The 22,594-nt window shown below is 40.9% G+C and overlaps 1 protein-coding gene across 5 annotated transcripts in view; it reads left to right on the forward strand.

Annotated features, from left to right (window-relative positions):
• Positions 1-22,594, forward strand: part of CFAP95 (cilia and flagella associated protein 95) — a 274,652-nt gene that overhangs the window by 176,702 nt on the left and 75,356 nt on the right. For all 5 annotated transcript variants that reach the window (XR_015715406.1, XM_016214269.2, XM_087822699.1 and 2 more), the window contains exons 2-4: positions 2,148-2,256; positions 13,646-13,764; positions 14,639-14,707. Coding sequence is in view for 4 of the 5 variants with exons in the window: in XM_016214269.2 (XP_016069755.1) it covers positions 2,148-2,256; positions 13,646-13,764; positions 14,639-14,707 (297 nt within the window). In the remaining variant the exon portion in view is untranslated. The remainder of the gene's footprint in view (positions 1-2,147; positions 2,257-13,645; positions 13,765-14,638; positions 14,708-22,594) is intronic.

The following is a 22,594-nucleotide window of genomic DNA, read 5'->3' on the forward strand; positions in this document are numbered from 1 at the left end:
CTAGGCACCATGCCTAAGGTACCCAATAAAGAGATGGGCCCTGGGAAAAGTACAATGAAGTGCCCCTTAATTCCTATGCTCTTAGGGGGGTATTCTGGTTTTATTGCCTCAAGGAAGAATGACCCAGCAGGCAACAGAGACAAATTCTTGGCTTTCAGGGTTCAAAAGCTTGGACCTTAGGATGATAGCATAGATTTGGAAGAACAGATGAAGAGCTGCGCTACTGTGTCCCACAGCAGATGAAGAGTTCATGAACTAAAGTAGGGCAGGCAGAGAAGTTGAGAACATGTGAATTTGTTCAGGATCCCAAATTTGAATTAAGGCTTTGGATGTCCCAGAGCAGGTGGGACCTATCACTGCCTAGGCCTGTATCTTCAGGATAATGTCTGAGGAGCTGTCAAAATGCAGGTAGCAAGGAGAACAAGGCTATATATGTGTCCTCCATGCCCAGGATGGTAGGGACACGAAACACCTGTCTGCTTGGTGGGCTGGGCAAACAGTGTAGGGACGGCATCTGGGTTTCTAGAAACCCGGGTTGGAGAGGGACACAGAGAGTTCTTGGTAGGCTAGAGAGTGGCACCCTTGTGTCTCAGTGCCAGTCTATATAAACACCTGTGCGGCAGGACCAGGAAGGCATAGCAGAGATCTGCATGGCTCCATAATGGAAGACCACAGGAGTAAGGATGTTCCATAAATGCTGCCAAGGAGAGATGATGACAGCAAAGATGGATTCTCAGCATCGAGGGACCACACAGACCCTTTAGAGCTGGAAGGAATCCTGAACTGACCAAGAAATGTTTTCCACCTGGAAAATGAGAACTTTATTAAATTATAAAAATTGAGTTAAATTATGGAAAAATTCAGTTGTGATTTTTGTACACCAGAATTCTTTGAAGACCGATTAGTATTCATATACATAGTTGTTTATAGAATTTTACAGTATTTGAAGGACCTTCAGCAAGAGGGCTGGAGCTCTGCCACTGGATCCAACCTGGGCTTCCTCACTGCTGTGTTCTGTGCATAACTCTGCTCTCAGTTCTCAGAGGTGGGGAGGTAAATGTGTAATTTGAATGCAATGCAAGGGCCAAGATGAGGGTAAGGTCCTAAAGGTCCTTCTAACTTGGATGTTGGGTGCCCCATGTAGGTGAGTGGGTGCTGTTCTGCTTCCACAGCCCTGTGCCCACACTTAGCATGTTGTAGATTTTTCTTGTTTAATTGTCTGTTGTTGTTGCCACACTGTGAGCAACTGAAGGCAGGGGCTACATCAGGCTTGCTTTCCATTGCATCCCCTGTACCTAGCAAGATGCCTGGCATGTAGTAGGTACTTAAAAACATATGCTAAATGAAGGAACAATTCAAATCTACAGATGGGTAGAGAAATTTTGGGGCACCTCAGTGCCCCTTACACAATTCTAGCCCTGTATCCCTTAATAGCAAGCCCCCTTTTGAGGGGCACTTGGGTTCAGCTTCCTTTATCTTACAAGAAAGCTTTATGAAAATAGCTACTTCTCTTGCAGGCCACTTCACCTCTTTTTTCCTTCCCTATCCTAAAATTCCTTCTTTATTATTATTTCTAACCAGTCTTTTAGACAAGATGTTTGGAATGTTTTTTCCTGTTTCATCTACATGTTTTCAGAACTGTTTTTTTCTAGCTTATGTTTAATTGTCAGTTTCCTTTAGATCCTGTTTAGAAACAGGAGCATGTGTTACAAAATCATATAAGCAGATACTGTCTGCTGGCTCTCATTTTGAAAAAATATTGTAATTAAATTAAAATGCATGGTAGAGAAATTTTCTAAAGTGGCAAGTTTCCTTTCTAAGATATTACCACATCTTATTTTAGAATTTACTTTCGGTAACTAATCTACATTATTAAATAAGATTCACCTCATTGGAGTCACTGAATAATTGCTGTTTGCTAAGTATTATTTTTGTGATATTAGTTTTACCACATATGCCAAATTGTTTTTAGGAAGTAGCCTCAGCATTACTCAAAAAGAGATGGAAAATATATGTCATAAATCCAATAAATTTATAATTAAAATGTCACAAATATAGTCTATTTTTATTGCATTTTTTAAAAGTTTAAATGCAATACATGATAAATAAGCTTTCTCTCTTAACAGATTCTTAATTTTTTTCTTAAGGCACCACAACAGAGAAGCTTATCCCAAAGATTATGATATAGAGGGTCCTGAGGAAGTAAAAAAACTGTGTAATTCAACATATTGGAGACTTGGAACTGATGAACCCAAAGTGAGTAGTTGCTGCTAATTTCTTTAAGTCTGGAATCTTCCCCCTTGTGAAAAATGAAAAAACAAAGGGAGGAGCACTTACTTTGTCAGTGCCATCCTCTTTGCTATGTTAGTTACTTAGGCACATGACTTAGTCACTGTGTGTTTCAGTGACCTTACCGTTAAAATGTGCAGACTTCAAAAGGTTATAGGGAAAATAAAATGAGATAAAGCAAGTAAAGTGCTTAACTTAGCCTGGCACAGAGCAAGTGCCCAAGAAATTATTATTGTTGTGATACTACTGCTGCAGCTATGGCATCTTGCTAAGTGTCTGCTTTAACCTTACAATAGCCATGTGAAGTAGGTATTATTATCTCTGTTTTATAGGTGGGTAGGGTCTCCTAGAGGCTAAGCAACTCAATCAAAGTCACACAGTTAGGGAGTGGATGACTGAGAGTTTGAACCCAGGTCTTAGATTTCAAGTCCTTTGTATGTAAGGTGGCACAGTTGTGAGTAATTAAAACATGCTAATATCCTTATAGTATTTGTATGACCAATTACAAAAAGAATATTCATTGCATAAGTAATTGCTATTTGAATTGCTGTGAATGGGTTACTGCTTGGCTATTTAGGTTTCTACCCAATCTGCATAAGGCAGGAACTCAACTCCTCAAAGACCCCCGAAAATGTGTCCTACAATGCTAAGAGCTTTGGGGCTTGTTGAAGATCCAATTCAGCCTTAATAGGATAGTCTTGGGGCCTAAAGAGCTGGTAATTTGACAAGGGCAGATGTGAATGTGTTGAGAAAACTGGATTTGTGTCACATTTTGCGCCCTCCAAGGCTGGGCTAGTTTTAAATAGGGCAGGCCTAGGAAGGAAGATCCATACTTCTACATTGGAAATGGTTCTAGAAGAGTCTGTTCTCCAGCATGATGGAAATAAATTAGCTTTGCTGGGCCCATGCTGTTTTTCCTCCCTTCCTCTTATAGTTGCAATGGGCAGGGAGTAATGAGGATAGTCTGAAAAATGGAGAATTATTATAAAGGTACAACTGCCTGGATATGGAACCAAGAAATTTAAAAGAACCAAGACAAGACAGTCTCTCTTTCTTTCTCTCTCTCTGTCACACATAAATACACAGACAGTCTCTCTTGGATCTCTGTTTCTCTCTGCTCAGTTGTCCTCTTGCCTCACAGCTCAAATCTCAAGGGCATTCTGATGGTTTCCTCAGTTTCCACCTTACCCCCTTTCCTTTGCACAGGCTGTCTCATTGGTCATTAGCTCACACATGTATAGAGCTCTCGAGCTTGATACCTAACTCGATCAATAGCCGCCCTTCCCCACTCCCTCAAATCCAGTTTAACCTTGCCTTTTGAGCACAGGGCTATAGTCAGGACAAGAGCAAGTGGGCAAGGTAGGCATTGCCTGGCATGCACTTAGAGTTTTTGACCCTTGAAAACACTTATTTTTGATTTTTAAATGAAAATGGTTTTGTTTTCTGGGCTGTTGGAGAAAGTGAGATGAAGTGAAATATGTAGGTGTAGGAACCTCAATATTCATTCCTTATATCCCATGCATTACAGTAGTCAAGCCTCAGGTTTAATATAGGATGCATAAATAAGATATTAACCTTCTCTATGACATTTGTTCATGGTCATTGAAAACTTATCCTTCCTTTACCAGGTTTGCAGTATGTATTAGATAGGAAGGAAAAATAGCCAAGGAGTCACTATTTTTGATGAAACTGCTACTCTCATATCTTAATAGTAGGCTACATTTTTCTCTATAGATTTATTTTGTATATAAGGCACTTGCTCATTGATCTTGTTTCTTATATTCTCAACAAAGTTATTAAGTTGACAAGAAAGATATTATCTCAGTTCCAAATCTAGATTTACTGATTTTAAATGGCTCACCCAAGGTCCCAGGTATAAAAAGGAGGGGATACAGGCACAGAGCCTCTGTACCTTCATATGTCTGGTGGGATGCTAGATGTGGCAGGAGAATGGGTGAGTCCCTCTTCCTCTTGTCCTGCAGTTTTGATAGAGGCCGAAATCCTAGAACATTCTTGATATTTGGCAAGAACCATATGTCCTAAAGCAAGGTGCTAGACCACCTAAGCAGGACCTGTAAGAGATTCCAAACTAGGTTAGGCCAATGTGAACGGATATGTCCTTGAAAAGTGAAGGTTCGGGGGTGGGGAGAGAAGCAAGCAGCCCTTGAAGCGGTGAAGCTGGTCAAGGATATGTGAGTGTGTGAATTTACCCATGGACTCATTGGAAAGAATTGGCCAGAGCACCCTTGAAAGGGCGTATTAGGGTAGGAACAAGGGGTGAAGAGACCCAGCACGAGAGACCCAGCAGATACTCAAGACTTGGCAAGAGGAACAATCAATCAGGAGGAGCTTTGCCTGCTTCCAGCAAGCTGCAGTTGGAGGTCCTTGTAAGAGAGTCTCTGGAAACAATACAAATGTGCCCGTGACAGGAGTCAATTTTGAATGTCCTCCAAGTCCAGGGCCACCAGCACAGGTCAAGAGGGCAAGGGCCATTTAACACTATGCCTTTTCACCTCATCTCTCCCCATTGGCCAGACCTGGGAGGGACCTCGGAGTCAGGGGAAGCAGAGAGAAGCCTGGAAAGGAAACAGCAGTGGAGCAAGGCCCCACCCACTGCAGGCTTCTAGGCCTAAAGCAGCACTGAGCTGGGGAAGTGAGAACCTTAAATCTAACCAGTTAGAAGTTTTGATTACTTCACTGGACTGGAAAATTTCATAGCTAAAATGAGATTTTTCTTTAGATTGAAGGGCCCCAAAAAAGCTATGGGACTTGCTTAAAATTTCCAACAAGCCAAAGGAAAGGGCTAGTTGTCCATGTGGGATTTAAGGGGCAGCTTGATTAAAATCAAGTTGCTTCATGATTGCATCCTCCTGATGGAATAAAATCAATTTAATAAGATGGTTGCATGAACAGTGCTTCATTTCATCCTCTGGAAAACATCCCAGGCGGGTACCACATGTGATCCACATTGTACAGATGAGGACAGTGAGGCCAAGTGAAGCTTTATCACTTGTTCAAAGTCAAACAACCAGAAAGTATATTAAGAATGAAAATCCATTTATCTCCAAAGTCTAAGATCTTAAATACTTTCCCCCAAATCCCTTTTAGAATGCCAGGTGCTCCAATCTTGGTCCAGTGGCCTTTTAAACATCTGACACTGCATCCTTGCAGAAAATGAGCCTGGTTATTTTTTTTGCTCTGGCTTGGGTATTGTGTACATCTTACTGCATATGTCGTGGGACTTTGATTTCTTACATCTTAGCTATAACCTCTGTCCTGTTTCCCAAATTATGTCTACACATGTGCTGGCTAGCCCCATTCCCATCTGTTTCTCCTCCTGAATGCCTTCTTAGCATTTATTATTATTATTTTTTGCAAGATTGCTGCTGACTGGTTGCTTCTTAGGTCTACCAGCATTTCTGTTTAGCTGATTGATGGTTTCCTTGCCCTTAACTGCTGCTGCTGGGGCTAATGTGACCATGGTCTTTTTATAAAGATATTTAAGATGGGACTCTCTTTGTCTACATTATAGCTGAGACCCCAGAAGGTCAAGAACAAAACCATAGTCTCATGTACCAAAGTGAAATATTAGGCCACTTAGGTGATATCCTCAAGGAAGATGGTACCCTTAGGCCACCACTCACATGCAGAATATAAGAGGATTGAAATCCAAGAAACCAAAAGAGGAGTTTGAGAGTAGAGACAGGGTTTTGGAAAAGGTGTGCTGTAAGTCTCATCTGTATACCCCTTTGGGTGCCTGGTGAAGTTACAGATATGAGGCTCTGGGGATCTTTTTTTTCAATCCTCATCTGAAGATATTTTTTCCATTGCTTTTTCAGAGAGAGAGAGAGAGAGAGAGAGAGAGAGAGAGAAACATCGTTGTGAGAGAGATACATCAATTGGCTGCCTCCCGCATGCACCCCAACCGAGGCTAAGGATGGAGCCTACAACCGAGGTACAAGCCCTTGGTTGGAATCGAACCCTGGACCCTTCAGGCTTCCAGCTGATGCTCTAACCACTGAGCAAAACTGCCCAGGGCTCTGGGGGTCGCTTTGAAGCAGCAGAGCAGAAAGGCATGAACTAGCTACATGCACATCATTGGTGGGGCAAGGATAAGTAAGTGCTCAGGGCCAGATGAGGCTTGGGGGGATTAGATGTGGGCCATGTGGATGAGAAAGATGATACGAGCCATTTCAGAGCCTGCCTAAGAGCGCTTCAGGTAGGGATGGGAGAGGAATGGGCTGGATTCACAGGAGCTGAAGCAAGACATTTAAGTCCATCCAGTGGCATCCTGTGTCATGGAACAGACCATTGGATGCTCCCAGAAAGGATTTCAGCATCTACTAGAACAGCCCAAGAAAGTCAGCTTTGAAAGTCCACCAATGCCAGAGACAGACATGCCCCAAGGCAACCAAAGCAAGATTACTGTGATATTGTGATTTATAAGAAAAATATTTAGGCACTTCCACCCTTTTGGCTCTCTGAGAAGTACCTTGGAGAGAAGGAAGGGAGGGAGGGAGGGAGGGAGGGAGGGAGGGAGGGAGGGAGGGAGGGAGGGAGCAAGGGAGGGAGGGAGCAAGGGAGGGAGGGAGGGAGCGAGGGAGGAAGGAAGGAGGGAAGGGAAGGAGGGAAGGTGGAAGGTAGGAAAAAAGAAAAAGAAGAAAAGGAAAGAAGAAAAAGAGGGAAAGAGAGAAGAAGAGAGATAAAGGAAGGGTGGGTGGAAAGAATGAAGGAAGGAAGGACCATATTCAACAACAGGCATTGAAGCCCTATTATTTTGCCAAGTGCTGGGGTAAAAAACACAAGGCAAAATAAGGTACCTATATCTCAGGAACTCACAGGCTCGTGGGGTAAATAGGGGTGACCACAGTGGCAAAGTGTATGACGGATGCTATGACACAGAGAAGGTGAGGATGCTGGGAAGGCATCTGAGCTGAAATGGGTTGAATGGGAGGTCAGACATGGCTTCCTAGAGGAGGCAGCCCCGTGAAGCTCCTGAGCTGAATCGTAGAACCATCTCTTGAAAGAATCTGGAAACATACAACTCGGGTTTCAGTGGTGGTAAATGGATTTCCTATCCAGTGGTCCCTCAGGCTTCAGGAGGCTAAGTGGGACCATGGGGGATCCAGATTCACAGGGGAGCAGTAATTCAAGCTGCTGGAGCTTCTCTGGTTGTCTCATTAATCTAAGTCTTATTAGTCAAAGCTATTATAGAAAATAGCATTTTAAACTACAGAATTTTGTTTTGGTATTTTATTTGGATTTTGTTCCTGTGCTACTTGGCTATAACAAAGTGAGTCCCATGCAAATTAAACTGATCAGGCATACTTTGGTCATTGTTTGTTCATTTATAAAGTCTCTCATCCAAGGATCCTCAGAACCAAAGGCCATGTCACAGTCATAGTCACAAGATTGCTTCTGAGGAAGTGGTGCATGTTGAATCCTGTAAATTCAGAAGGATTTTAAGTACAGAGCACATCTGATGCTGTCAAAGAAAAGCAAGTAATTTTATTAAACAAGTGTTCTTATACAGCTAATGAATTAATGCCAAGGCATTTTGGAACTAAGAGGACAACATTGATGAGCAAATTAGGCTAATATTAGTATTAACGGTATCACAATCATTTTAGACTTTAAAATAGCAAATAAATGAATAGTACAAAAGTATGCTAATACTCATTTTATGAATAAAGAATAGCTAAGTAGGCCTTAACTATGGCATTTAATAATTAATGGCCCTAAAAGGAATATAAAGGGATATAATTACACTGGATCAGAGAAATTTAATTATCATTTATTTAATTGCCTCAGGTATATTTTTTCTTTGTTTGACACAGTAGAATGATGTTTTGACCTCTACAGTCTTAGAGATGCTTCTCGTATTTAGATCTAAATACCTGAAAGAGGCATATTGATGAAATTTTTGTAAATGGAGTAATTTTAAATGTCACTGTCAAAGAACGACTTAAATCAGGAGAAAGGAAGATGTTTGGGGATAGTGGACTGTGGAGTCAGGGTCCCCCCTGTGCTTCCTGTCTCCATAATCTCTGAGCTTGGAGTTGATGCCATCGGCTCCAGCCTTCTCTCCTGGAACTATTTTGGATCGTCCCTTCCAGTATTGGCACTTTTGAATCTACCTTTTTGGTTTCGGGAATGCTGTAGAAATTTTGGCCCACTGACTGTACCTTCCCTGTTTTCTGATGCAGCTGTGGGTTTATTCTAGCAAATATCTTCTCTGTCATTTCTAGGGGTTTGAGACAGGAGTGAAAGTAGGCGTCCACCGTTTGGACCCCATCACTCTCTTTTGCAACTCTTCTTTTGTATCAATAATCAGGCCCTAATTTAACTTTTAGAGAAACTTGAATTTAATTTCATGTATATTAGTTTGCTTCAGCAAGAACAAATGAAGCTCAAAATGCACAAACCCACAGACACGCCCCCTGTATTCTTTGCCTCTACTGTCTATTTACCCTACTTTGTGGAGTTAGTTTTCTCTCTACCCCTGGATAAAATCTGTGCTCGTTCCATCTTTTTATGGTCACTCTCAGGTAATAAAATGTCTATTGGTCACATTTCAATAATTAAATATCTCATCAAAATTATGAATTTTGTTGAAGTTTAAATCTTTTCCCTTCCCCCACGTAGAGTCTGCTCCAGGCCAGAGACGCCTGTGAGGGAAGGATGTGGCAGGGGGAAGGTTAGCTGCTTTTCTACTTCTTCACTTGCTCCACTCCTCCCTCCTCTCAGACAGCTAGACAACTAAAAAGCTCTCATGGGATTACTTTACCAATATTAATTACTTAATTGAGACTGCTGTTGTGACAAGACTGTTTTGTTATCTGAGTGATCAGAATAAAATATGGCACTTGTCCAAGATTTATCTCATCTCAGGACAGGGAATGAACCATCCCAAACAAGCTAGCATACACAGGCAGTGGAGAAAAACAGTGAAATTATTTTTCTATTGTACCCCATGAGTCCCAGTTGTTCAAAACAGTAATGGCACGGAGATCTCTCTGCTTCTCTGGGATCCTTTAAATAATCTGTGTATGGCACTACTGAGTTCACCTAGACATGAAAACAGCCAGCATTTCCAAGGGCAAAACTACTGCTGAGAAATAAGAATAGCCTTTTGGATGATTTTTAAAGATAAAGACTTGACAAAGTCTCAGTGTTTACTTGTTGATAATGACACTTTTGGCAATGGTGCGCAAAAAAGGTACAGTTGGTAGAGGAGTGTTTCCCGTTTAACAGGGTAAAATAAGACTATTACTCAGTTATGACTGAAGATCTAAGATAATGAACTCCAACTCCTTCATTACAAAGAGAGGTGCTGAATCACTCATGTAGAACAGGCAAAGCATTGAGCAGTAACTGACTTTTAGCCTCTTGGCCTCTCATCCACCTTGAAGATTTAAAAAAAAAAAAAGTTGAAATTGAAGAGACCCAGTTGAGAGTATCTGGAATTTGGAGGAGTCATTTGGAGTCCCACTCCTGTTGTCCCCAAAAGGTAGGGGTAGTAAGTATATCCCATTCATTTCAAGCCTTTGAGTAAGGCCTCAAGGATACTAGACAGGGAACTTGATCAGTGTTTCCCTGAAGTTGGAAGACGTGGTGGACTGAAGTCTGACTCACTCCTGAAGCAGCCTGTGGCATCAGAAGGGAAATTTGATTTGGGAAGTACCTACACTTACATCGATATGGGTCATAGGAGTATGTTTCCTGGGGACCCTATAAGAAACCCAAGAAAGAAACGCCAATTGAGGATCACCTAAAACAACTCTTGCCAAGAGAGATTCTTCCAGGGCGTAAGTCACCCTCAGCAGAGAGAACCTGGTTACTCTCGAATGTGGGGTTTGGGTGTGAGTTCTAAATGGCCTGCGTGTTTCCTGTACCAGCCACCTTCCTTATACGTCTACTGCGACATTACAGTGTGCAGTGCACATGGGAAGATCTCATTTTGGGAGATCAGAAGTGAGGACTAAAACAAATGGATACTCAGGAAAACAAAGGATAAGAATGATTTATGAAGTGAACTTCCTGCACAAACATTAGATATCACCATTTGACTCAAGTGGCACTTATGCAAATTAAATGGAAATTTTAGTGATTATCCTGTGAGTTTGTACTTTGTTAATTTAGCTATCTCACATACCAAATTGCCAATCTCCAATTTGTGATATATATATATGTGTGTGTGTGTGTGTGTGTGTATAAAGCCCAAAAGACTTTTAAACATATGGAAGTGCTTTTATAAGTTACCCACCCTTATGTCATGTTATGAACATTTCTAGACCAAAGTGATTTTTCACATTAAGGTGATATAGGATTAGGTTTACCTACATGCAACAGAAACCACAAATCAACAGTGGCTCTTCACATAAGGTTTTATTTTTTCATGTAAAAAGTCTGGAGGATAGCAGGCCAGGACTGGTATGGAATTTTCACAAATTAGCAGATTCCCACTTCTTCCAGCTTTCTGCTCTGCCATCCTTTGGGTAGGGCCCAAGACAGCTGCTGGAAACCTGTCATTATGTCTGCACCCCATGCAGCAGAAAGAAAAAACCAGAAACAGGACCTTTCCTGGAGGTTGTATAAATTACTTTCACTTATGCCCTACTGTCCAGAACCAGCCACTGGTTATATCTAAGTATAAGGGAGACTAGAAAGATGTAGTGTGAAATACCATGGTCCCAGCTAAAATTTTGGGGTTCTATTACTGATGAATATGGGAAGTCTAATATTGGGGTATAGCATTTACCTATGATACAGAAAACAGAGATTAAGAGTGGGCTCTGGAGTCAGATGGCTTCTCTTTGATTCTTGGCTCCACTGCTCACTAGGCTGTAACTCTGGTCAAGAGTCTAAAACACTCCATGTCTTTATTTCCTCAGGTGTAACGTGAGCATGGTAGAGTTTTCATGAGCATTTAATGGGAAGACATTTGGAGTGGTGTCTGGCCATGTGCTATTGTTATTACCATTATCCCCATGATTTACTACAATTCACTAAAGTACAGTCAGAATAGCCTCTGGAAATTACTACTCTAGCCCTAGGACTTAGTAGGATGCCTGGCACTTCACAGACATGGATGGATGAATGGATGAATGAGTCGGACTGAGTTTTGAATTGTGAAACTTCTCCCTTCTCAGTGGTTTACGTGGGTGTTACTTAAGCCCTTTCAACCTCAGATAAACTGTTCCTAGTGTTTTCCTTCCCTCCAGATTCATTCCCCACCCTTCTCAACCCTGTTCTGTGCCAAGGAGGCTGACCTTTATGGACCTTTATGAGCTCCCTTGCCCTCGGGCTTCCTGTTGGGGTTTGCCTATAGAAGGCACTGACAGGCATTCAGAAGTAGGAGAGTTAGCTTGGATATTTACTACTGTGGTTTCCTCCCTGCAGAGCCTTGGTTTGGCAGTGGCTGTGTGCTATAGACTGAATGTTTGGGTCCCCCTCCCAGATTAAATGTTGAAATCCTAACCCCCCAGTGTGATGGTATTTGGTCATTGGAAGCCCTTATAAATGGGATTAACGCCATGTGAGTACATGATGAAAAGATGGCCTTCACCAGGCACTGAATCTGTTAGCATCTTGGTCTTGGACTTCTTAGCCTCCATAACTATGAGAAATAAATTTCTGTTGTTTACAGGCCACCCAGTCTATAATATTTATAACAGCAGCCCAAATGGACTAAGATACTGTGTGTCTGTTCTGAAAACCACAATTTCAAGTGGCCCTTTCCTTACCGCTACAGGCCTTTCTGGGTTCCAGTGACTGCCCCTACCTTATCGCTCCCCACTATTGCTGTCCTCACGACACTTCAACATTGTGGATTTTCTGAATGCTGGCCATACTTTATAAATACATCCTTTCTTAAACTCTCCTCAGTCCCCCGTTTTATTGTTCCTTCCCTTCTTTGGCCAAGATTGATACACAATACTCGTAGGGTGACTTTGAGCATTTAATGAAATAATGCATACAAAGTGTTTAAAGTGGCATCTGACACAGATTAAGCACTCAATAAACTTAAGCTCTACTAATGCTATTATCATCTGCTTTCTTTTACTTCTCATTATTTCATGTTTGGCGATATCTTTGTTTCATAAAATTTTCAAAGGTGTTGATTGATTTGAAGTATTTCATTGCCGAAAATTATCAGAGCGTACCTAAGGTAAAATTTTGTGTCAAACTTAAACCTTAAAACATGGTGGCTAGAAATCTGCCCTCCCCCCCAAGATATGTCTTCTTTTTTTGTTAAAGTATAAACTATGAAGCCCAATACTGTGTCCTCTATCATTGACTTGTGAACTTGGGGATGTAAGAAGAGTAGTAGTTGAACTGGGGGTATAGGAATGCAGGCTTGGAAGTTGGGCTGGGAGGCTGGTGATTCAGGAGGCTGTGCTCTTAGAGAACAGTGGTGAGAGAAGCCGAGGATCTGTAGAGCCAGGGAGTAGGCCAGGAAAGTAGGACCTGAGACTGTAGTTAAAATTGCTTTTGAGTTGGGGAGGTTCCTAGTTGTTGCAGAGCCGTATTATACGGACCCAAAGTGGACCAGAGGCATATGACTATAGCTATGATAGCAGCAGCAGTCTTCAAATTTCTAAACGGTGGTTTCTCTTTCTTTATAAACACAACCTAATGGGATTAATGGGATCTGGGGCTTTGTTGAATGTGTTGGGGACCCTAGTCGTCAGGATCAGGGAAAGTAATGGGTTCTGATGGTGGTGGAGAGTTCTGGTTCTCTGATGTGACCCTCCACATTTGTGGTATTCTAGAGTTTTGTATGAAACTATTCAATCGTCACCATCTGTTTTTATTCCAAGATTCCCTAGATACTACCCATGATGCATCTGCAGTTGGTTTGTGTACGTCTTACAACCTGCAGATTTTCCTCATAGTAATAGTTGCTTGATAATTCGTTGAATTATCACCTGTGATAGAAAATGGATAATGCTGGTGATGATTGACAGTGATGATGGTGATGATGATGATGATTATATATGAAGTTCTATTTGATTTACAAAGTGATTGCTACAATAATTCCTTACTTAGGGGAATTAAACTATGTTAACCTTGAGAAGGAATAGGAAGCAGATGTAATTAATATTCAGTTGAATGCAGCACTTTTCATTTCATAGAAACAACCAATTTGATTTTTATTTTTCAACAACATACAGTAAGAAATTGCCATTTTTACATGTTTATGGTGAAATAGCTGCTATGAGATATCACTTATTTTTTAATATCAGTGGAGTCAACAATGAAAATCAGAATTTGATTCAACAAAAATATATTTTAGTAACTGACCATTTTTTACAATTTATTTTTCTCGTATATGGCTTCTACATTTTTCCAGATTTGGATCTCAGAAACACATGAACAAATGGAAAAAGCTATTTTAAACATGAAAAGGACTGAAATAAAAAGCAAGGCTTTATTGAATGAGGAAACAATAAGCTCTGGGATTATTGAAAGGTATTCTTAATATTTTCCTTTGCTTACAGAATAGGCACCTGCAGGAAAGGAGTTGTATAAGTACTGAAGAGGTATAGGGGCACCAGCTACATGTTACAGGAACACATCTCACACTTCCATGTTTTCTGCCTATGTCTTTCCTTCTCTTTGGAATTCCCTTCCCTCAGTTTGCCAATCAGCACTACTCATTCTGGGTCCAGCTAAAATGTCACTTCCTCTTTACATGTTCTTTCTGGTCAGGGTTCTGACTATCTAGGTTTGGACCCCAGCTCCACAATTTACTTGTGAAAGTTATTTAGTGTCTGTAACCCTTAGTTTCTTCACTATAAAATAGGAATTATAAAACTATCTACTTTATAGAGTTTTTCTGAAGTTTAGATGAAATAAAGTGTGAAATGTGCATAGAAAGATTGCCTGAGGTGCATTAAGAATTAGCTAAGCTGTTATTAAACAGAATTAATTGCTCTTATTTCTTTGCCCTCGGGGCATTTTGTTTGTGTTCTATAAAACAGTTGGACTTACATTCTAGTTATTTATATGTATGTATGTTTCTCTGAGATAGAGGGTTTTTTGAGAGTAGGAACTATTTCTTAGTCCTATCTCTAGTCCTGCAACCTGGCACAGTAACTTTCTGTGGAAGTGTGTGATGTAGACTTTGTCTTATATTGTAATTGTTGGAAAATGCAGTCAAAGTAATGACATTTTCATTTACACATTGGGACGTTTTATTTTACAAAGTGCATAAAAGTTGCAAACATGAAAATCCTTTAAAACTAATTATCATAAAAATTCAGCCCCAAATTAGTTTTCTATGGCTTTGCTAGTCTATAAATGTTAGTCTGACATGTTTCTAAAATTGGTATCTTGTTTCCAGGGACACTGGGTTGCCTGTGACAGGCTTTGGAGCTCTCTTTACTAGACACCCACCAAATCGGCGCAAAATGTAAGTAGCCCTTAAACTGCTGCAGGTTGCACATGTTCCCTAGTGATTCAGGAGGATTGCTTGCAGGGGTGAAGGTGTGAGGGGCCACCAAAGTCAACAAAATTACTTTTATGTGGCAGCTTACAGACTTCTTTCCTTTAACAAAAGGTTCTCTTTCCATCAATATGCATAACGTTAATAAATAATAGTCAACCCATATTATTCATGGATTCCATATGTGCAAATTCTATTACTCAAAAAAATTTATTTATAACCCCCAGATCAGTACTTGGGGTGCTGTTGCAGTCATTCACGAACATGTATAATGTGGTGAAAGACTTGAGCTACCCAATGCCTACATTCCCAGCTTAGGTTGAACAAGGTGAGGCTCTGCCTTCCTGTTTCAGCTCTAGTACTGTGAGCAAGTGTCCTTTTCAAGGTCTATTTAGTGAGTTTTATTTTGTTTTGTTTTTTTATTGTTCAAAATATTACAGATGTCCCCGTTTTCCCCCATTGACCCCTCCCACCCCGCACACACTCTCCTCCCCAGGCCTTCACTGCACTATTGTCTGTGTCCATGGGTTATGCGTATATGCATATAAATTCTTTGTTCAATCTCTCCCCACCCACCCCCACCTTCCCTCTGAGATTCGTCAGTCTGATCCATGCTTCCATGTCAAGTGAGTTGTTTTTTAATTGATGAATTTGCTGTTTGAATGGCTCCCAAGTACTGTATAGTGCTAAGTGCTATCTAACATTCCTAAGCACGACAGGCTGTGATGTGAAGAGAAAAGGTGTGTTAGATTAAGTTTCCTTCAGGCATGAGTTATAATGCTGGTGACTGTGAGTCCAGTGTTCATGAGTTAACAATATATATTAAATAAGGTATTTTTAAACAGAAACACACATAAAGCCAGTTATCTATTGGTTAGTTGATGAAAATATTATAACCAGAGGCTCTTGAGGATCTAACCTCCTATTTCTCCAGGGAGCAGTGGTTCAGCATTTGCTCCTTCAGTGTTTGTGGTGACTTTATAGGACATCACCCCAAATAAAGAGAATCGACTGTAGAGCAAGAGACTTTGCCAATAAAATAAATTTATTTTGGAGGTGGCATGACTTGTTACTACAGAAAAGAAATTCCCTTTCCACTCATCTTTATAAAGAATACAAACTTTCATAATTTCTGTAATGATATAGATATAAATGATGTGGAGATACAGGTGCTTACAAGCATGACAAAATTCTAACTATTGAATTGTGCATTAGGGAGATATGAATGTGTGTCATTAGGACTAGCAATTTAAATGTTTTTTCTTCCTTTGAAAACTGTGTGGCATCAGAAAGAAGCTAATTTGCTGAGTCTGCCTGAGGTGGAGAGGGTTGGGGAGTCTCACCCCATTTCGCAGTCTCCTGTTGTAATTCTGTCCAGGTATTCTAACCCTGTGGGTTCTAACTTTGATTTCATCAACAAGACTGGCCTGGCCTGTATCCCCCACAGCCTGTAACAGCTCTAAGTGGGCTGAAAGGTCCACAAGGAGTATCCCAAGGATGATCCTTGAAGAGAGTGGGCCTCTGGCTTCCATCAAGGTGATAAGCTAAAAACATCCTGCTGGCCCCCTTCTCTACACTGAAGTCTGGAATTTCCAGCAAAGACATGGGAAAACATAATGAATCCAGAGGCAGACTTTGACAACTCTATCAAAATGCTGAGAAACTCTCAAGAAAATAAAGGACTAGAGTAGGAGAAGCCTAGGGGATGGGAGGGGAAGAGAAGGGAGAAGGCAAGACGTGAAGTCTCTAGATGGAGTTGTAGGCCAGTCCAGGGAGGGAGCTGTGATCTCGTTGGGCCAGGCTTAGACAGGAGATGAAAGAATCTTGTCTGTCGTGTTTGAAAACTTGGATTATATATGCTCAAAGCTGGATTTCCACACGGACTTTGACTGCTGTTTTTAGTCCATGGCAGAAAATGAGACAGCCAAGGTTCTACATAATAATTTGATGCCAGCAGCTTACCTCCCTAAAGCACTGATCTCAGCATTGAGATCTGTAATGTAGCCACAGATAGTCAGTAGGACCCTGAGTTGTCTCCTCAACTTCCATTAGAGAAAGCAGCCTCAGATATAAAAGAACTGGGCTGTGCATCTTTAGGACAAAAAAATGGCAGGGAAAGCAAGTGTAGTTAAGCCCAGCAAACTGCAGTGGCACCACTCAACTCGTCTTTCCCATACTCACCAACTTAGCCTCCCTGTTCCGCGGATTATCTATGTAGTTGTCAAAAGCAGAGGCAACTGATAGTCTTAAGAGTAATACAGGTGACACCTCAATTGGAAAAATGATAACACATCTAAAGAACAAAAGCATCATGAAGAGTGAGATGTAGGGAACCTATACCAGAGGAAGCAGGCCTGCCAGAGCAAACGGAGCAGGAATTTAAAACCAATGGAACAAAGTTAAAGCTTTACTATTTGGGGAAGTAAAAGAAACAGCAGAAAACAGAGGCAAAATAATAAAAATCAAATTGACTTTAATTTTCCAACAGCAGCACTGGATATAAGAGCGTAACATTAAAGTATTGAAGGAAAGAATTTTGAGCCCAGAATTATTTAAATGTGAGGGTCAAATAAAAATACCTGCGGGTATAAAAGGGCTGGTTTCAGATTTACTCTCCTGCTGTGAATAACTGCAGAACTGGGCAAAATAGATTAGGTGACTGTTGTCAAGTGTTAGGCAGCAACCAGTGAAGCTCCTCGCGCCCTCCCCCGACCCCCCGAGAGAAGTTTTTCTGGCTGTGGTACAGGCAGGTGAGCCCAAGGGGAGAGCAGTGTTCCTGCTGAGCCTGGACGTGGGAATAGAATTCAGAGCCTCTGGTAGGACTGGAGTTTGCAGGTCAGGGTGTTGGAGAGGAGGAAGCCTGCATGGGCTTCCCTTCAGGTGGCTGATCAGGGGCCGGGCTCTGCATGCGCTATCAAAATAGTACATACCCCTGGCTTAAAAAATCAGCTAGAACTGTCTGTAGTGTATTCTGAAGTTTCACAGTGGTGCCCTCTCCTGCGTATTGTGTGGTAGACTCCCGGCATACATTACCTGCCTTCAAACCCTGGGTCTTCTACTTAAAGACCTTGGGCATGTTTTGTACCTGTTTCTTTATCTGTAAAATGGGGGTGATAATTACAAAGCACCCATTTTATAGAGTTATTGCCATGATTAAGCAAGTTAATGTATGTAAAACAATTAGAGGAGTAACTGATGCATGAATGGTAAGTGCTGTGCTGGTCAGCTGGGCCAGATACTTGGTGAACCCTTTCAGTCTAGAAACTCCTATCTATCAGTTCAGGGCAATATTCTTGATTTATTTCATTGATGACTTTTACCTTCCATTTTCTCTGTTCTCTGTTTTTTGAAGTTCTTTATTTGGATGTTGGATTGCTTGCCCTGGTCCCCTAATTGTCTTGTCTTTTCTATTTTATTTTTGTCTTTACTATCAACTTTGCTCTCTGTTTCTCCAACCCTACTATTGAGTACAATTTTTGTTTTCTGAATCCTTCTGTTTTTATAGGCTCCATGTTTTGGTTTTGTGACTGCAATAGCTTCTCTTATCTAGCTGGAGATGTTATAATGGTAGTTTGTTTTTCTTTAATTTTTCCTCCATGCAAATAGTCTCTTATTTTCTCCAAGAATGCTCCCCTGTTTCTGTTTATTTGTTTGTAGTTATCTGTCTTCCATGCTAGGGGCTTCCCTCGGGTGTCTGGGAATCAATCCTTTGTTTTCTTCTCAGGATTAAGAGATGAAGCTTGGAGCCTGTGAGTGAGGCGTGTTGACTTGGAGCTTCACTGGAGGGATCTATCTGGGTGGGTCTTTTTTCCCTTCCTTTTTTGCAGAAACCCTTGTGTCAGTATTTTAGTCTTTCCATGTGGGTTGGTCAGATTCCCTAGGGGAAGCTCTCACACATCTGAAGGGTGGAGGGCTGGTGTCTGTGTTCTTGGAGCCAGTGGGGCAATTGGCTGGGACATCAGTAATAATCCTTCATTGTGTATGGTCACTGAACCGCGTTTTTGATCAAGGACTTTCTCTTTTACCCTTTCCAGTGAATAAATTTCCAGCTTCCTACTGCCAGTGACCCAGCAGTGGGGAGTGCATTTGGGGCCTGGAGTTCTAACTGCTTCTCAAAGAGCTCTCCCTGAGGCCTCCTTTGCTGCTTTAGGACTCAGCTTTCTGCTAAGTCAGAGACTACCTGTCCATCTTCTCTTGAGCTTCCAAAATTTGTTTCTCTCATCCCTTTTCCTGTTTTCCCTGTTCTTGTGGATTTATTATTTTTAAAGTCTCTTTAATGTGGCTTTAGTAGATCGTTTTGAGGAAGCAAGATGGGAGCTGTACATTCATTCTTAACTCCGAAGTCATCAATCTCACCTGAAATGTTACCTCCTCCAGAGGAGCTTCCCTTCCTCCTGCTACCTTCAACCCCCATGGTTGGTCCCTTGTGGGTATTCATAGTGCCATGTGTTTCTTTTTATCCCAACGCTATCTATCTGGGTTGCAATTAATTGCATTCTTGTTTGTCTTTCTTGCTCTAAAGTCAATGCTCTGAAAGGCAAGACTGTCTCAGCTCTATCCCTAGCGCCTCACAGAGAGCCTGACCTACAACACAAGCACAGTAATTTTTTCTTGAATGAATAAATGATTTCTGATGATGAATAGCAAATTATAATAGGAAAGGGTGTGGTTAATTCCTATCTTATTTGATTTAGGGAGTCAAGGCCTGTAGAACCAAAAGTTTTTCTTATTTCTATGCTAATAAATACATGAGAAGACATGGTTTCTTAGAAAATCATCTCTTATTGGTTTGAATGGCTAGAATTACTTGTTTTATTTGATTACTGAGAATTAACAAGGAAATAAATACGTGAGCACCTTCAACCATTCTCTCCTAATTTCATATGCAATTTTTTCTTTCAGTTAATGTACACTAATTATAGGACATCCCATACAATAGAATGCTGTGGTATTTTAGAACCTGCCCTCTTGAATATTAAATATCCTTTTGCTTCTTGCCAACTGTACAGCTGTGGAAGTTAAATGTCAACTTTAAAAGGCAATGAATAAGAATGAGTTTGCTCAGTGGACCAAAATAATGTGCTTTAACTTATAAAAGGAAAGCTGTAATCATAATGTAAATTTAAACCTCAAGTAACCTCTTAGCAACAACAACAACAAAATCAGAATACAGGTCTAGCTTTTTTATTAGGGAGACATTAGTCAGATGCATTTATATTAATTTTTAGGTTAACATCCATCATGCTGGGATGGCGTTTGACAGTCTGTTTCTTTTCTCACAACTTAACCAAAAGCTTACCTACGTCATTTTAAACCAATGTGAAGAAGACACACCACCTTTCCTCCTTAAATTGGCAGCCAACATCTCAGTGAAACATACTGAAAACCAGAACAACTAGAATGTTGGACACCACTGTAGTTATCATTCCTGACCCTAACTAGAGAAAGGGGTTCTGTGGATACATTCCTTCCACATAAGTCATAGGCAGAGAAAAAATTAAATTGTAATATAGGGAGTAGTCAAGTTGAAACTAAAAGTGATAGCAATGACTTAAACTTTAAAAATGAGATTTACATAGTTTGAGGCTAATTGAGCTCATCTAGAACCAGAACTATTGCTTCTCTTGAGTTAGTTGCATTTCCAGCAATGAGTTTCCAAGGAATTGGCATTGGCCAGTGATGGAAGGGGTGAGAGGCAAGGAGGCTCTAACATACCTTGCTTTTACTACGTGGATAGAGACATTAAAGATGTAGAAAAATAATGAGAGGCACATTTTCTTTAAGACACACAGGAAAAGTGGATGGGAACATGAATATAATTAGTAAGCTAATTTAAGAGTCTTTTTTGGCCTTCCTATCTTTCTCTCAAGAATCCTCAAGGAACTCTCACTTCATTTGGAAGTACTCTTTATGAGACATGGAAAATAACTCACTAATTATCAGAAAGTCCCTTGATATATGATTATCTACTATAAAATCATTTTATGGTTTACCCATAGAACAAGACACTTGTAGCTGATTCCTTCTAAGTAAGGTTTTCTGTGTATAATAACTAGACTGCAGCTGTGACCATGAAACAAACAACCAGAAACCAAAACAATACAACAAAAACCACATCAAGCAGATCCAAGTATAAATAGAATTTTAAGATCTGATTTCTCCGAAGCTCTTATTTAAATATGCATATGTAACTGCGTGTGGTCCTGGGATAATGGTTTACAAGAGAAGTTAGTTTTTTGACAGGGGAAAGCCAGTTCTGGCATAGAGTATTTTCTGGGTGAGAAGGAGGCCCATGGGAGCCTGGGTCAGTTTGAGGACAGCCCAGGAACGCTGACCACCTACCAGAGGACAGAAAGATATAAAAAGGTAGACCTCTTACAAGGCCAGTGCAAACCAATGTGTTCTGTTTTATTTTTACCAAATTTCATTGCCTCCTGGCGGTGGTGACTAGTGTATATTGTTGAAATTTTATGATGAATGTGTCATTTCCAGAATTCATCCAAACACTTACTGCGATCCACAGGACTGGGGAAGAAAGAAATTAACATTGTTTTGGATCCCGTGTAGCTTTTTGGACACAGTGTGGTTTTTCAGAAAGGGCATGTTATGGGAACATAGGAGATGTGGTTTCTACTTCTGGACCTGCACTAAACCTTCTGTGTGACCTTGTGCTGGCTAATAACCCTCTGGGCTACTGCGGTTTCCATCTGGAAAATGAGGAGATTGAACCAAATGATCTGTAAAGTCCTTTCCTGCTCTAAACTTTTATGATTCTAAGGAGAAAGACATCTGCAGTACATAAGTGGACAAGTTAAATGAGGTCAAAAAGTAGTTCAGGCAGTTAAGTTTTCATTGTTGGCACAGAGCACTTATCCATATGTGTGGAGTGATTACTTTGCAGCAGTAGTAGCAAGCTTAGGCCACAGTCTAAACCCTTCAATTTATTCCTCTCACGGGCGCATTTAGCATCTGTAAAACCTTTGGCACTCTTCAGAGGAATGGGACTGCCTGTGAATAATAACAGAGGTTTTCTTTCTTTTTTTCTCAAAGTACAGTGCAAGGCATTTACCTTTTTTCCCTGCTCAGTCACTTGTGTGGTGAGTTATCTCTTGGTAAAATACCACCCAGGTGTTGAACATTTTTCCAGAAGAAAAAAAGTTAAAAAAAAATTGACCTGTTATGATGGTGACGGAGGGTGACAACAAAGGAAATGTGAAGAGGAGAGTGGTGCGGTGAAGCGACCCTGGGATGAAAGTGAGACAGATGGGAACCCAATGCTTGACTCCCCATCTTACTCACTGTAGGACCTTTTGTTTGTGTGTGTCCAGCTTTCTTTTGGACAGCACCCTCTCTCCCACTCAATGAAATCCACTTAGGTCATATAATGGATGGGCTGATTTCCCCCCACACTCCTACTTCCCCCCAAACCCAAGTGTTGGGCACATGACCCAGCCGGGCCCATCAGAAAACACTCGAGGATGATTATTGGAGTTGGGGAATGATGCTCTCTTGTGCTCCAGGTGTGAGGTTACAGAGGCATCTTGCTGCGGGGGGAGCATCTACCTGTAAATGGAGCTAAGCAGAGGTGTGGAAAAGAGCTCTGATGACATTCTTTTTGTACGTGCTGATGTTTTCTCCTTTTTTTGTTTTTTTCTTAGTTGAGTTTGAGTTGGTTTCTGAAACTTATAACTTTAAGAGTAATACTAATAATAGCAAATGCCTATGTGGTGCTTATTATGTGCCAGACACTATTCTAAGGGTCTTCCGTATACTAACTCATTTACTCCTACGAAAATCTGTGAGTAGTGTCCATCGTTATCTGCATCCTGTGGAGGGAGAAACGAAAACACAGAG

The sequence above is a fragment of the Miniopterus natalensis genome, chromosome 12 (genome assembly GCF_054644295.1).
Source record: "Miniopterus natalensis isolate mMinNat1 chromosome 12, mMinNat1.hap1, whole genome shotgun sequence".
NCBI classification, from domain to species: Eukaryota; Metazoa; Chordata; class Mammalia; order Chiroptera; family Miniopteridae; genus Miniopterus; species Miniopterus natalensis.